This window comes from Chiloscyllium plagiosum, unplaced genomic scaffold, assembly GCF_037043375.1.
Source record: "Chiloscyllium plagiosum isolate Xiang-an unplaced genomic scaffold, Cpla_swu_hap1 HiC_scaffold_5, whole genome shotgun sequence".
In the NCBI taxonomy this organism is placed as follows: domain Eukaryota; kingdom Metazoa; phylum Chordata; class Chondrichthyes; order Orectolobiformes; family Hemiscylliidae; genus Chiloscyllium; species Chiloscyllium plagiosum.
In genome coordinates this window covers 66,435,692-66,450,734 of record NW_028270143.1, presented here as the reverse complement: position 1 = coordinate 66,450,734, position 15,043 = coordinate 66,435,692, and the positions used below count along the sequence as shown (strand labels likewise).

The window sequence follows — 15,043 nt, the reverse complement described above, 5'->3', positions numbered from 1 at the left end:
TTCATAGTTCGTTGGGAGTGGAGTCACAGGTAAACAGGATAATCAAGAAGGCATTTGGTATGCTTGCTTTGGTTGGTCAGTACGTTGAGTATAGAAGTTGGGAGGATATGTTGTGGCTGTACAGGCATTGGTTATGCCACTTTTTGAATACTGTGTTCAGTTCTGGTCTCCCTGCTATAGGAAAGATATTGTTAAACTTGAAAGAGTTCAGAAAGGATTTTCAGGTACAAGAATGTTGCAAGGTTGGCGGGTGAGCTAGAAGGAGAGGTGGAGTAAGCTGGGGCTATTTTCCTTGGACTGTTGGAGGCTGAAGGGTGACCTTATAGAGGGTTATAAAATCATGAGGGGTATGAATAGATGGAATAGACAAAGACTTTTCCTTAGGGTAGGGAAGTCCAAAACTAGAGGGCATAGGTTTAAGGTGAGAGGGGAAAGATTGAAAAGGTACCTAAGGGGCAACATTTTCATGCAGAGGATGGTGCTTGTATGGAATGAGCTGCCAGAGAAAGTGGTCTATCACAACATTTAAAAGGCATCTGGATGGGTACATGTATAGGAAGGGTTTAGATGGACATGGGTCAAATGCTGGCAAATGGGACTAGATTAGTTTAGGATATCTGATCTGCATGGACAAGTTGGATCGAAGGGTCTGTTTCTATGTTGTACATCTCTATTACTCTAAAGTTGCTGCCATCCCAGAGGACAATGGGCTCCTCTCTCATTACAGAGAGAGAGAGGTAATGCAGGTCACCACACCACAGGCTAGGGGCAAGGTTGCAAAGAAGGAATCTTCCTGGTGACCTCAGCTTGTACATGAACTAAACCCTTCCGTTGGAGTCATTCTGTATCACAAACCAGCCATTCAGCTAACTGACTTAGGAAATCTGCACAATTATATACAATTCAACAGAACTATAAAAAACAGTGCATCTTGGTTTTATGGGTTGATATCTTTGCTTATACCTTATGGAAACTAGACGGTTATGAATTCCATGTCTCTCAGCCTTACTATTTATTTTTACTAAATGTGCACCATGTGCAGTCTTTTAAATATAGTTAAACCTCATTCAGAATCAAAGGACAGAAAAAAATACTTTTATGCATAATGGGAATTTTAATTAGAATTGCAATGGGAAGTAACAATATTCCTGTTACAAAAGCATAAAGAGAAATTTTACCTTGCATTGCCCAGCCTAGAATCAGTAGGAGGGGCATCTACTTGATTAAAAAATACACGCAACTCAATGCCAACCCGCAGCAAATGCACCTTCATCTAGTTTAGTCATGACAAGTTAGGAGATATTGTGAAAGTTGCTCCAGAAAAATTGTTATTGTCACAATGGGTTAATAGTCCTGAGTTTGGGAACCATTTCAATGTAATGTCAGTGCTTGAATTCCCGAGGAATGGGGAAACCTGGTAGCTAAAGGGAGACAGGAATGCCAGCATCAGCTGTTAAGTGTTTTTCCATGACATATTGTGGGCCAGCAGGAGTAGATAGATTTGCTCCTGGTGTGTTATCTGCCACAATCTATCCACCCCCCCCTCTTTTACTGCCACCTTCCAAATCCTCTCATTTTACTATAATTGTATAGGTGGATCTTTCCCTTAATATAGACCTGGCACTCAATCTTGGCAGCAGCTTATTGGAGTTAAAACAAAACTGCCAATGAGATGTTAAATTCTGCAGATCGCTGCAGTTGTGTGATTGCCCGGTTACTCTGCTTGGCTTTCCCTAAATATTGGGCACATTCACCATCTCTACTGTTCTTTGACTGAAGCTGTCAATTCTAATCCAACCACTTTGCCCATTTCTATCCGTCCATATTCCTCTCTTCTTAAACACAAACCTAATTTCATTTTGTGGCTTCAATGACCAGCTATGATGAAGAATTCCACGTGCAGAAATTGCTTCTCTTGTTCCCTTTCAATCACCTGACAACAAACTGGAGTCTATGTCTCTTGCTACAGATTCTGTCATCTTCAAAAGTTATACTTATGAATCTACATAGAGTGATTTTAAATATAATAAATAATCTGATGCTGCCGGAAATTCAGTGAAATGGCGTCTTGAGGAAACAAACAAACCACTACAGGAAGCTGTCTTGTGATAATAGCTAGAAAATGTTCCAAAGAATGACAAGACAGGAAATTGTTGCACAAAACTAAATAGGTTTAAGCCAAGAAATGCCACTATAAGAGAACAATTCATCTTTGCCTGTCAGTATGCATATGGAATATACAGAAATAATTTCTCTCAATGAAACAGGAAATTTAGGATTGATCAGTGAATATCTGCATATTGTGAAATGCACTGGTATTAGTATCAACTGGAACCAAACCAGTATCAATTTTAACTGGGGCTGTAACTTTGGTCAAAGTCAAACAGTATTACTGGCAAGAATGGTAAGATGGCAAATGGAGATGAAACAGATTTGGAAAAAAATAGTCAAAAAGCCCAGTTTGGGCCCTGGGAAAGAATATGCAATTGTGTGCAATTTGACTTTTCTTATCCCACGTGTGACAAAAAGGTAGAACTATTTTTTAACCAGTTAGCCCTTAACTGCACCTGAAACTCTTACACATTTTCTCCTTTTAAATCCAAGTTGACAAACACATTTTGTTGTCAAAATATTTGCAGCATGGTGACTTGGTGATTAGCACTGTTGCCTCACAGCACCAAGGTTCCGGGTTCAATTCCATCCTTGGGTGACTGTGTGGAGTTTGCACATCCACTTCATGTCTGTGTGGGTTTCCTCCAGGTGCTCTGGTTTCTTCCCACAATACAAAGACATCCAGGTTAAGTGGATTTGCCAGGCTAAATATTTCATTGTGTCCAGGGATGTGCCAGGCTAGGTGGGTGAGCCATAGAAAACAGAGGATTACAAGGCTAGGGGAGGGGAAATGGGATGCTCTTCGGAGAGGGTCAGTGTGGACTCAATCATCCGAATGGTCTGCTTCCACACTGTAGGAATTCTGTGATATCGCACAGCCTGATAATTTGAATTAAAATAAACAATCACAATATCCACTTACATCAAGGATTTCTTTATTAGCTTTTGGGGAAGTTGCTTCTCTCAACACTTTAATGGCTACGGGGATTTTGACATTTTCCCCTTCTGGATTCCACAAGCCCTGCAGACATAATGAAATTTTAAAAGAAAATCAATTACCTCATGACTCATTCAAATAACGTGATTAGGCTTGTCAAACATTCATTTAATTTTGTATAATGTACTTCTTCAACTGGCCACACTTCGACATAGAAGCATTATGAAATCCTCAAGGCAGTGAAACAGGATAGAAATACATACATATGTTTTTGCATAAGTAATTACATTTTAAAAAATCCCCCGAGGCATAAAAACTTGGTTAGAAATTAAAAGATCTTTTAACTGAATGAATACCTCCTTTTTTTTTTAAATTCAGGGATGGGATATGAGCTTTGCTGGCTATGCCATTTATTTCCCATCTTTAATTGCCTGGGGATGGATACGAGTCACATGTAGGTCAGCTTAGGAAAGGATGGCAGATTTCCTTCCCTAAAGGACATTTAGTGAAGCAAACAGATTCTTAGAACAGTTGACACTGGTCACCATGAAGGTAGTTTTTAATTCCAAGTTTTTATTGAATTCAAATTCCTCCATCTGCCTTGTGGGATTCAAATCTATGTCCCCCAGATAAGTTTCTGAATTACTATCTTAGTGACGTTACCATTATGCCATCATCTCCTATTTGTTATTTTATTTAAAAGATGAAATTAGCAATAAGTATAAAGTGGATGGAAAATATTTCAAATGAAGCAAGATTAGAAACAAAAATCACCCAGTGTTTAAGAGGTAAGTTGAATCCATTTGACATCTTTCAACGATACACCACAAAGAAGGTCAGACTGCAAGTGAAACATCATCTAATAGGAATATCTATTGGGAAAATGTGGGCAGGGTCAGCAAAACCTCAGGATTTTCAGCTCTAAAAATAGGCATTACCTTTTACAGGGCTCACTGTCCTCTGCGCTGAAATTTTGACATAACCACTGTTCGGAAAAGTTATGTGCCATTAAAACAAATCTGCAAAATTTCACCTGATCTGAAAATGTGTCAGCAGGCTTAATGCAATGGTGGAACTTTACTATTCCACCTTGAAAAATTGTTTTGCAAATTAGTAACAGGCTAAAAAAGAAATACTGAAGTCCAGCTCACATCATATGGAAATTACAAATGAATGACACATCTTAATTCATCCTCGCAGATGCCTTCCCAACACTGTCATTCTAATATGCATTTTCTCTTGAATGATTCTAATGTTTTAGGTTTGCTACTCCATCAGAACCAGTGTCACCTCATCATACTGTTGTTTGTATTTTTATTCATTGGATGTATATTACTATTGCTGACAATGCCAGCATTCATTGTTCACTCCAATTTACTCTGGAGGTGGTGGTGGTAGAACATAGAAAAATACAGCGCAGTACAGGCCCTTTGGCCCACGATGTTGCGCCGATCCAAGCCCACCTAACCTACACTAGCCCACTATCCTCCATATGCCTATCCAATGCCCGCTTAAATGCCCATAAAGAGGGAGAGTCCACCACTGCTACTGGCAGGGCATTCCATGAACTCACGACTCGCTGAGTAAAACATCTGTCCTATACCTACCACCCCTTAATTTAAAGCTATGCCCCCTCGTAATAGCTGACTCCATGCGTGGAAAAAGGTTCTCATGGTCAACCCTATCTAAACCCCTAATCATCTTGTACACCTCTATCAAGTCATCCCTAAACCTTCTTTCCTCCAATGAAAACAGCCCCAAGTGCCTCAGCCTTTCCTCATACGATCTTCCTACCATACCAGGCAACATCCTGGTAAACCTCCTCTGCACCCGTTCCAGTACCTCCACATCCTTCCTATAGTATGGTGACCAAAACTGCACACAATACTCCAGATGCGGCCGCACCAGAGTCTTATACAACTGCAACATGACCTCAGGGCTCCGGACCTCAATTCCTCTACCAATAAAAGCCAGTACGCCATATGCCTTCTTCGCCGCACTATTTACTTGGGTGGCAACTCTCAGAGATCTGTGTACATGGACACCAAGATCCCTCTGCTCATCCACACTACCAAGTATCCGACCATTAGCCCAGTACCCCGTCTTTTTATTATTCTTACCAAAGTGAATCACCTCACACTTACCTACATTGAACTCCATTTGCCACCTTTCTGCCCAGCTCTGCAACTTATCTATATCCCACTGTAACCCGACACATCCTTCCTCACTGTCAACAACTCCACCGACTTTCGTATCATCCGCAAACTTGCTCACCCAACCTTCTAGCCCCTCCTCCAGGTCATTTATAAAAATGACAAACAGCAATGGTCCCAAAACAGATCCTTGCGGAACACCGTTAGTAACTGCACTCCAAGATGAACCTTTAACATCAACTACTACCCTCTCTCTTCTTCCAGCCAGGCAATTCCTAATCCAAACCTCCAACTCACCCTCAATGCCATACCGCCGTATTTTTTGCAGTAGCCTACCATGGGGAACCTTATCAAATGCCTTACTAAAATCCGTATACACCACATCTACCGCTTTACCCTCGTCTACCTCCTTAGCCACCTTCTCAAAGAATTCAATAAGGTTTGTGAGGCACGACTTGCCCTTCACAAAACCATGCTGACTATCCTTGATCACATTATTCCTATTGTTACACTTCTTGTGGTGTAGGTACCTCACATGATAAGGATTTTTAAGTAAAATTCTGGATTGATTTTTCCCAAATCCTTAACAATCATGTATATCTCTATTCCTCCTTCTCATATAGCTGTGTCCTAAGCCAGTCCAGATCCTAATTACCGTTACTTCACATTAATGTCAGGAACACAAGTCTGCTAAAGCATGCTACTCTCAATCTTTCTCACTAAATATCTTCACCTTACCATTTTCCCATTTGCCTTTAACAATCTTCTAAAATTGACTTTTACAAGAAAATGTTCAGTTAATTCAGCTCTTCAGCATTGTACTTGCAGGAGATATTTTGGGATGTTAAGTACAGTCCATTACTGATCTAACTATAATTAGTTTCCTGCCACTTTGCTCCATCACAATTATTGATAAAAATATTCCATGGTACAATTTCCTTTTTAAAAATTACAACATTTTCAAACACAGTAAAAGTTAACAATGATTTTTGTGATACAGCTGGAAAATGTCACATTTGAATTATTCTACCGTCAACACAAATTTTCCTTCTACCACACTGTGCCTGAGAGATTGTTTACCTTGTACACAGTGCCAAATGCTCCAGAACCCAGCACTTTAATTTTCTTGAATTCTGTCTCTTTAAGAATCCTGAGAAGGGCCTGATTGGGAGCAGCTCCACTCGGGGTTAGTGGCTCAACCAGCTGTGTCAAGAACAAAACCAGAGTCAGCACAGATAAAATATACACACTCCCTTGATATTACAAGTTACATTGTAAACTCACTACAGGGAAGAATTCTCTGCTGTGAATAACGTATTTGCTTTTGTACTGCAGTCTGGATTATGGGAAAGTGTGTTAAACTGCCCTGCTCTCTCATGTTTGAGTGAGTATAGTGTGTTTGATTTTGCTGTGAATTAATAGCACTACTCGGTTTGAAATTCCATGAATGTACAGAATGGGTTTAATGTTTTAGTCAGTTTAGGTGAGAGATCATGACAATGCTATTAATGGATATTGCTGCTGCATCAGCATGTGTACCAGTCCTACAGAGATCACCAGAAGTGGAAACAATATTCAAATACATCTCTACATCATGACTGATGCCACAAGATTCATGTATGGAAGTCAACAGCATAGAATAACTTAAAAACAACTGTATAAACATCTATAAAGAGCTATAAAGTTTATGATGTCAGCAGAATCATTCAGTAGAAGGCAATACAGCTCCTGACCCTAGAAAGCAGATGGATGGAGGCTTGAGAGCATTTAATTGGTACTTCAGGCCTTAGGTGAGGCCCACTTAAGAGCCTCAGTCCACTGTTGCTAATGTTTAATCAGGCAGTGGTCTCACCATGGGTGTAAAGTCTGGCAGGCTTGTGGAAATCCCAGCCCTGGAGAGTTGGTGGTCAATCAGAGGACAGCAGCTCTCCAATGCCTGTTAGTACCATTGGGATAGTAGAGACACTGCTGACAATGCATCCTACAGAGGCCACTGTGAACTGAGGATAGGAGGGGTAATCATGTGGTGCAGAGGTGCTGAGCGGAAAAAAGGTGGAATGGGGTGTGGAGGAGACATTTGAAGGGATGGAAGGCTGTTCCTTTCCAACACCGGTTCCCTCAGCCAGGAATTGAGTGCTTTTGAATAAAGAATCTAGATTTAAAAGTCCAATCTATGGCATCAAATAGCATCCGGTCAAGAAGGCCATCCATGAAACCAGCCACCCTGAACTTTATCAGACAGAGAGAGACTGTGTGGTAATTAAATCATCCCCTCCCATTTAGTTGAATGCCAGTCAAAGGGAGGTAGGAACAATCAAACCCAGCAGGGAGGAGCTTTTTATTGCACTGGAAACAAGATTAAAGGGTTAATGAGGGTGTGACCTTAGGGGGAAGAGTCTCCAATGGGTTCATGGGACCCAGACATGTGGCATCCCAATACCAACTAAACACCTAAGATTTGAACCTCGCATCTCCTCCACCCAAATAAGGTAAAGAATCAGCTGGTGCAGAATGAGGCCCTCAAATAGCCATGAACTGCCCAACATGTGCTCCCACACCTCCCTCACCAATTGTAACATTGCAGCCAGGTCAGGGATAGGTACAGGAATGCTATCCATCATCCAATGATTGATATAAACTGTAAAATATTGATACCCCAGGCAGAACCCTGCAAGATATCACTTACCCTATGCTACCAAACTGAAAAAGGTCCCATTTGTGAAAGCTGTTTTCTGCCAGCCTGTCAATCTTCTATCCCTCCGTGTATGTTACCACCTAAACTATGAACGCCTATGTGGAACCTTGTCAAATATCTTCTGAAAATCCAAGAACACATTCCTCCTTATCCTCACTGCACTATACTCTTTGGAAAAAAAAACTCCCAATAAATTAGTTAAACACAATTTCCCTTCACAAAATCATGCTTCCTCTTCCTGATTACATTGAGTTTTTCCATGTGCCCAGTTAAAACCACTTCCTGGTCAATTCTCCATGTTAGAAGCCAAGATAACTGACTTGTCGCTTCTTGGTTTCTGCCTTCTTCCCTTCTTGAATATTTACTTCTCTCCAGTCTAATGGAGCCTTCTGGCATGGAAACAGACCCTTTGGTCCACCTTCCCTTTACTGACCATACATCCCAATTTGACCTAGTCCCATTTGCCAACATAAGGTCTCTCAGCCTCCAATACTCCAGGGGGAAAAAAAGCCCCAGCCTATTCAGTCTCTCCCTTTAACTCAAACCCTACAGACCTGGCAAAATCCTTTTAACTATTTTCTGAACCCTTCCAAGCTGCACAGCATCCTTCCTATGGAAGGCTACCAGAATTGAAAGCAGTTTTCTAAAAGTGGTCTCACCAATGTCCTGTACAGTTGCAACATGACGTCCCAACTCCTATACTCAATACAATGACCAATTAAGGCAAGCATGTCAAATGCCTTCTTCACCAGCCTGTCTACCTGTGACTCCACTTTCAAGCAATTATGCACCTGCACCCCTAGTTTTCTTTGTTCAGCAATGGTCCCCAGGACCCTACCATTAACTGTATAAGTCCTGCCCTGGTTTGCCTTACCATAATACAACAACTCATATTTATCTGAATTAAACTCCATCTGCCACTCCTTGGCACACTGGCCTATCTTATCATGGTCCCATTGTACTCTGAGGTAACCTTCTTCGCTGACCACCTATTTTGGTGTCATCTGCAAACTTACTAATGATACCTCCTATACGCACATCCAAATCACGTATATAAATGACAAAAAGCAGTGGATGTAGCACCAATCCTCTGGCACACTGCTGGTCAAAGGCTTCCAGACTGAAAAACGGCCCTCTGTCTGCTACCTTCAAGCCAATATGTGTCCAACTGCTAACTCCCCCAGGATCCCACATGATCTAACCTTACTAATCAGTCTACCATGCAGAACCTTGTCAAATGCTTTGCTGAAGTCCAAATAGAAGTCTACTGTTCTACCTTCATCAATCTTCTTTCTCACCTCTTCAAAAAACTCAATCAAGTCAGTGAGACATGATTTTCCATTCCTTTTCTCTTTCAACCTTTTGATTCATTTGGATTTCTGGGATGTTTTTATATTCTTTACTAGACAGAAGCAAAATATTTACTCATTACATTCTCTTTTTTGTATTGTGTCTTAACTCCCCATTCTCACTTTACTCTTTTCCTTTTTTAGATACCTATACAAACTTTTGGTTTTTTTCACATTTCTACCTAGGTTTCTGCCATGCTCTTATTTGTCTCAATTGAACTTTTAGTTATTCTTTGCTGTTCTTTATATTCTGACTGGTCAATTGACTTGCCACTCGTCTTTACACAATTAGATGGATAAGGCATAAGTTTGATGCTTTAGTCAACCACAGATGGTAGTGGAAGTCCTGTAGAACTTCTCTTTCTACTAGGAAAGTACTTATTCTGAGTACTCTGAAATATTGTTTTAAATGTCTGTCATCACGTTCCTAGCCTGACACTTCAGTTCACTTCATCTAACCTACATAACTGTCATAATTTAAGATTAAAATACTAGTCATAGACCACTCTTCTCCCTCTCAAACTGAATGCAAAATTCAATCATTTAGCGTTCACTGCTACCTAGAGGTGTTTTTATTTTGTGCTTATAAATTAATCTTATCACTTCTCACATTACCAAGCCTAGTATAGCATTCTCCCTCGCCCGTTTCAGAATTTGGATCCTTAAGAAACACTTTCAAAACCATTATATGAACTCCTTATTGCGGGAACTATTGCCAATCTGTTTTTTTTTTTCATTTTTTTATCATAAGGGCATTTAGAGGTAATCATATAGTATGGGACTGGAGTCACATACAGACAAAATCAGTTGGGGGTTGTGGGTTCCCACCCTGAAGAGCACATGAAGTCTGATTAAATTTAGGATGAATTTTGCAACATTTTCTGATGCTAAACCATAAGTCAGCAGAGTTTTACTAATAGCCGTGATGGAATTTGACTTCTGAATTGCAAGTCACATAGCATATAGATTACTAAAAACCCTAAAAAATCTTCCAAACATGAGATTTCTGGAACATCCACAGAATCATCATCTTCTTAGGCTTCAGTTTTTGGAAAACTTATGGTTACCTCTCGCTCCTGTAACAAACGTCGCAAGGTACGTTTCTTTCTGACATGTCTCCTCCTCATGCATATTGCAATCAATAAGGCCACCACAACCAAACCAAGAAGGCCACTGACAATTCCAGCAGCAATGGATGGAATGCGAGACCTAGAGCAGGAAGGGAATCTGTCAGGGATGTTTTCCTCTCATACAATATCGCATACTACTTTGACTTGAAACTTATATTCTTTGTGTTGGTCATTTCAAACATAATTACATTTATAAATAATGTACTGAAGCTTTATAATAAAGTGCATACGTGTATTATAACTAACTGAAATATTCAGTGTAATTCAATTTCCATAGATTTTTCAAATAAAAATGGAATAATCTTTTTACCTTTCTGTCTTTAAAAATGATCAAGTTGTCACAATTTAATTGTCTGACGTACTAAATGTAAAGCGTAATCTGCATAAGTTAATTACCTATTGTGAATATCCGGAAATTGGTTAACTGAATGGACGCTTAGCAAATTGAAATAGGTATTCCTGATTGGCACAGATTTATCTATAGGTCATTAAAATGATCAAAAATATGCACTTCTTATTGTCTTGACTAGAAAGTTCTGACAACATGGTGGTCAAATGACAGGTGAACATGTATGTGTGGTGAGAAACTGTTGTTTATTACAATGCAATTATAGGCTTTAGAAACTCAGTGGCATCCATTTCACAGCACCACAAGTCACAGTTAAAGTTTGTCTTGTCTTGTTTGTTGGGTGCTAGCCTCCATTATTGGAGTGTTTAAAATCTGTGTTTTTATGGATTTGACAGTCAACAGATGGGATTCTTGAAATCTATTGCCTGATTTTAGGCCTTTCACATCCCGAATGTCTAATTCCTCGACTTTCAGCTCCTTATTCTTACGATGCTTAAACCATAAATTTTCTTGTTCGCATAACTCTGAATTTATTAATGTTGTGACACCTGCATATTTGCTGTTCACTCACAACTCCAGTAATTTCCTCTTTGGTTGAAATCCACACAGTTCTATGAACTTGTTGATGCCCTTAATGACTACTGATCATCGATATAAATTATTGGTTCAAAGGGTCAAGTACAGTAGTAGAATTAGTTAGGTGGAAACTAAAAATTGCTAAGGAAATAAGTCACTCTTGGGAGTAGTTAGTAGGCCTCCTGATTTAATTGCAAATCAAGAAATAATATGGGCTTGTGGGAAAAGTTTTGCAATAATTGTGGGTGATTTAATTAATCTTCATATAGATTAGAAGAATTAAATTGTCAATGGTAGCCTGGAGAATCAATTCATGAAATGTATCTGGGACAGTTTCTTAGGACATTATTTTTTGGAATGTACAATCATATACATTCAAGGAACAGGCCATTTTAGACCTTTTTCATGAATGTTTGGTTGTGTTTTGTTACCTTTTAGAGTTGATAAAGTTGACTCTTTAAAAAGCACAGCAGATCAGGCAGCATCCGAGGAGCAAGAGTTGACGTTTCTAGCAGGACCCTTCTTCAGTCCTGAAGAAGGTTTCTGTCCAAAAGCATGGACTCTCCTGCTCCTTGGATACTACTCGACCTGCCGTCCTTTTTAAAGCATCACACTTTATCAACTCTGACTCTTCAGCATCTGCAGTCCTCACTATCTCATTTTTGTTACCTTTTATTCAAGATAAAATGGAAAAGAGGGAGACATGATTTTATTTAACAGATACTGCACAACAACAAACGTGATGGCTTGGTAACCATGAGGATAGAGAAGCCTGGGTGAAACTTATTGGGAGCAAAATGTAAAATGTTCACATCTGAAAACAAGGAGCTGTTGACTTGACTGTGGATAGACAATCTAGAATGTCAAACAGAGAGGGAGAGAGAAAACATGCATTTTCACAGAGAGGCAAATAACTGGAATTGGTGAGGTCTGCAAAGAGAACAAAGTCACAAATATTCTGAGTATTACCAAGCAGAAACAGAGGAGGAAAGATCATTTCTGATCAGAGGCATATCCCATGAGAACTCCCAAGGAGTTCAGGAAATTCATCCTGGCATGGTCAGCATGTTGGGGATTAAGAATGATTGGAATGGGCCTCATCACTGGGGTTCTGTTCAGAACTTCTTTGAAAACTGAGAAAAGCGTCTTTTGATGGCCACTCGACGTTTCGGCTCAAGCAGAAAGGAGGGAGGGAACCCACTGGAAACTGTAGCTGACATTTGTATTATAGACCCCCTAATAGTCAGAGGGAAATTGAGAAACAAGCTTGTAAGGAGATCTCAGCTATCTGTAAGAAAAATAGGGAGGTTATAACAGGGGATTTTAACTTTCTTAACACAGACTGGTACTGCCATAGTGTTAAGGATTTAGATGGAGAGGAATTTCTTGAGTGTGTACAAGACAATTTTCTGATTCAGTATGTGGATGTATCTACCAGAGAAGGAGCAAAACGTGACTTACTCTTGGGAACTAAGGCAGGGCAGGTGACTGAGGTGTTCAGCGGGGGAGCACTTTGGGGCCAGTGACCATAATTCTATTAGATTTTAAATAATGATGGAAAAGGATAAACCAGATCTAAAAGTTGAAGTTCTAAATCGGAGAAAGGCCAATTTTGATGGTATTAGGCAAGAACTTTCGAAAACTGATTGGGGGCAGATGTTCACAGGTAGAGGGATGGCTGGAAAATGGGAAGCCTTCAGAAATGAGATAACGAGAATCCAAAGAAAGTTTATTCCTGTTAGGGTGAAAGGGAAGGCTGGTGGGTATAGGGAATTCTGGATGACTAAAGAAATTGAGGTGGAAATGTGTTGCTAGAAAAGCGCAGCAGGTCAGGCAGCATCTAGGGAACAGGAGAATCGACGTTTCGGGCATTAGCCCTTCTTCAGGAATGAGGAAAGTTGGTCCAGCAGGATAAGATAAAAGATAGGGAGGAGGGACTTGGGGGAGGGGCGTCGGAAATGTGATAGGTGGAAAGAGGTCAAGGTGAGGGTGATAGGTCAGACTGGGGTGGGGGCGGAGAGGTCGGGAAGAAGATTGCAGGTTAGGAAGGCGGTGCTGAATTTGATGGATTTGACTGAGACAGGCTGGGGGGAGGGGAAATGAGGAAACTGGTGAAATCCGAGTTCATCCCTTGTGGTTGGAGGGTTCCTAGCCGGAAGATGAGGCGTTCTTCCTCCAACCTTCGTTTCGCTGTGGTCTGACGATGGAGGAGTCCAAAGACCTGCATATCCTTGGTGGAGTGGGAGGGGGAATTGAAATGTTGAGCTACAGGGTGATTGGGTTGGTTGGTCCGGGTGTCCCAGAGGTGTTCTCTGAAACGCTCCGCAAGTAGGCGGCCTGTCTCCCCAGTATAGAGGAGGCCACATCGGGTGCAAAGGATGCAATAGATGATATGTGTGGAGGTACAGGTGAATCTGTGGCGGATATGGAAGTTTCCTTTGGGGCCTTGGAGGGAGGTGAGGGGGGAGGTGTGGGCGCAAGTCTTGCACCTCCTGCGGTTGCAGGGGAAGGTGCCGGGAGTGGAGGTTGGGTTGGTGGGGGTTGTGGATCTGACGAGGGAGTCACGGAGGGAGTGGTCTTTACGGAATGCTGATAGGGGAGGGGAGGGAAATATATCCTTGGTGGTGGGGTCCGTTTGGAGGTGGCGGAAATGACGGCAGATGATGCGCTGTACATGGAGGTTAGTGGGGTGGTAGGTGAGGACCAGTGGGGTTCTGTCCTGGTGGCGGTTGGTGGGGCGGGGTTCAAGGGCGGAGGATCGGGAAGTGGAAGAGATGCGGTGGAGGGCATCGTCGACCACGTCGGGGGGGAAATTGCAGTCCTTGAAGAAGGAGGCCATCTGGGATGTGCGTTTTTGGAACTGGTCCTCCTGGGAGCAGATGCGGCGGAGTCGAAGGAATTGGGAGAATGGGATGGCGTTTTTACAGGGGGCAGGATGGGAGGAGGTGTAGTCCAGGTAGCTGTGGGAGTCGGTCGGTTTGTAGTAGAAAGGGTTTGGTTAAGACAAAGAAGGAAGCATATGTGAAGTATAGACAGGATAGAGTGAATCCTTAGAAGAGTATAAAGGAAGTAGGAGTATACTTAAGAGGGAAATCAGGACTGCAAAAAGGGGACATGAGATAGCTTTGGCAAATAGAATTAATGAGAATCCAAAGTGCTTTTACAAATACGTTAAGGACAAAAGGGTAACTAGGGAGAGAATACGGCCCCTTAAAGATTAGCAAGGCAGCCTTTGTGTGGAGTCGCAGAAAATGGGGGAGATACTAAATGAGTATTTTGCATCAGTATTTACTGTGGAAAAGGATATGGAAAATATAGACTGTAGGGAAATAGATGGTGACATCTTGCAAAATGTCCATATTACAGAGGAGGAAGTGCTGGATGTCTTGAAATGGATAAAAGTGGATAAATCCCCAGGACCTGATCAGATGTACCCTAGAACTCTGTGGGAAGCTAGAGAAGTGATTGCTGGGCCTCTTGCTGAGATATTTGTAACATCGATTGTCACAGGTGAGGTGCTCAAAGACTGGAGGTTGGCTAACGTGGTGCCACTGTTTAAGAAGGGCGGTAAAGACAAGCCAGGGAACTATAGACCGGTGAGCCTGACCTCGGTGGTGGGCAGGTTGTTGGAGGGAATCCTGAGGGACAGGATGTGCATGTATTTGGAAAGGCAAGGACGGATTAGGGATAGTTAACATGGCTTTGTGAGTGGGAAATCATGTCTCACAAACTTGATTGAGTT

The 15,043-nt window shown here is 41.4% G+C and overlaps 1 protein-coding gene across 1 annotated transcript in view; it reads right to left on the bottom strand.

Annotated features, from left to right (window-relative positions):
• egfra (epidermal growth factor receptor a (erythroblastic leukemia viral (v-erb-b) oncogene homolog, avian)) overlaps positions 1-15,043 on the bottom strand; it is a 275,969-nt gene that overhangs the window by 29,587 nt on the left and 231,339 nt on the right. The window contains exons 17-19 of the mRNA XM_043690147.2: positions 10,314-10,455; positions 6,283-6,405; positions 3,035-3,133 (exon numbers count right to left, since the gene is read on the bottom strand). Coding sequence (XP_043546082.1) covers positions 3,035-3,133; positions 6,283-6,405; positions 10,314-10,455 — 364 coding nt within the window. The remainder of the gene's footprint in view (positions 1-3,034; positions 3,134-6,282; positions 6,406-10,313; positions 10,456-15,043) is intronic.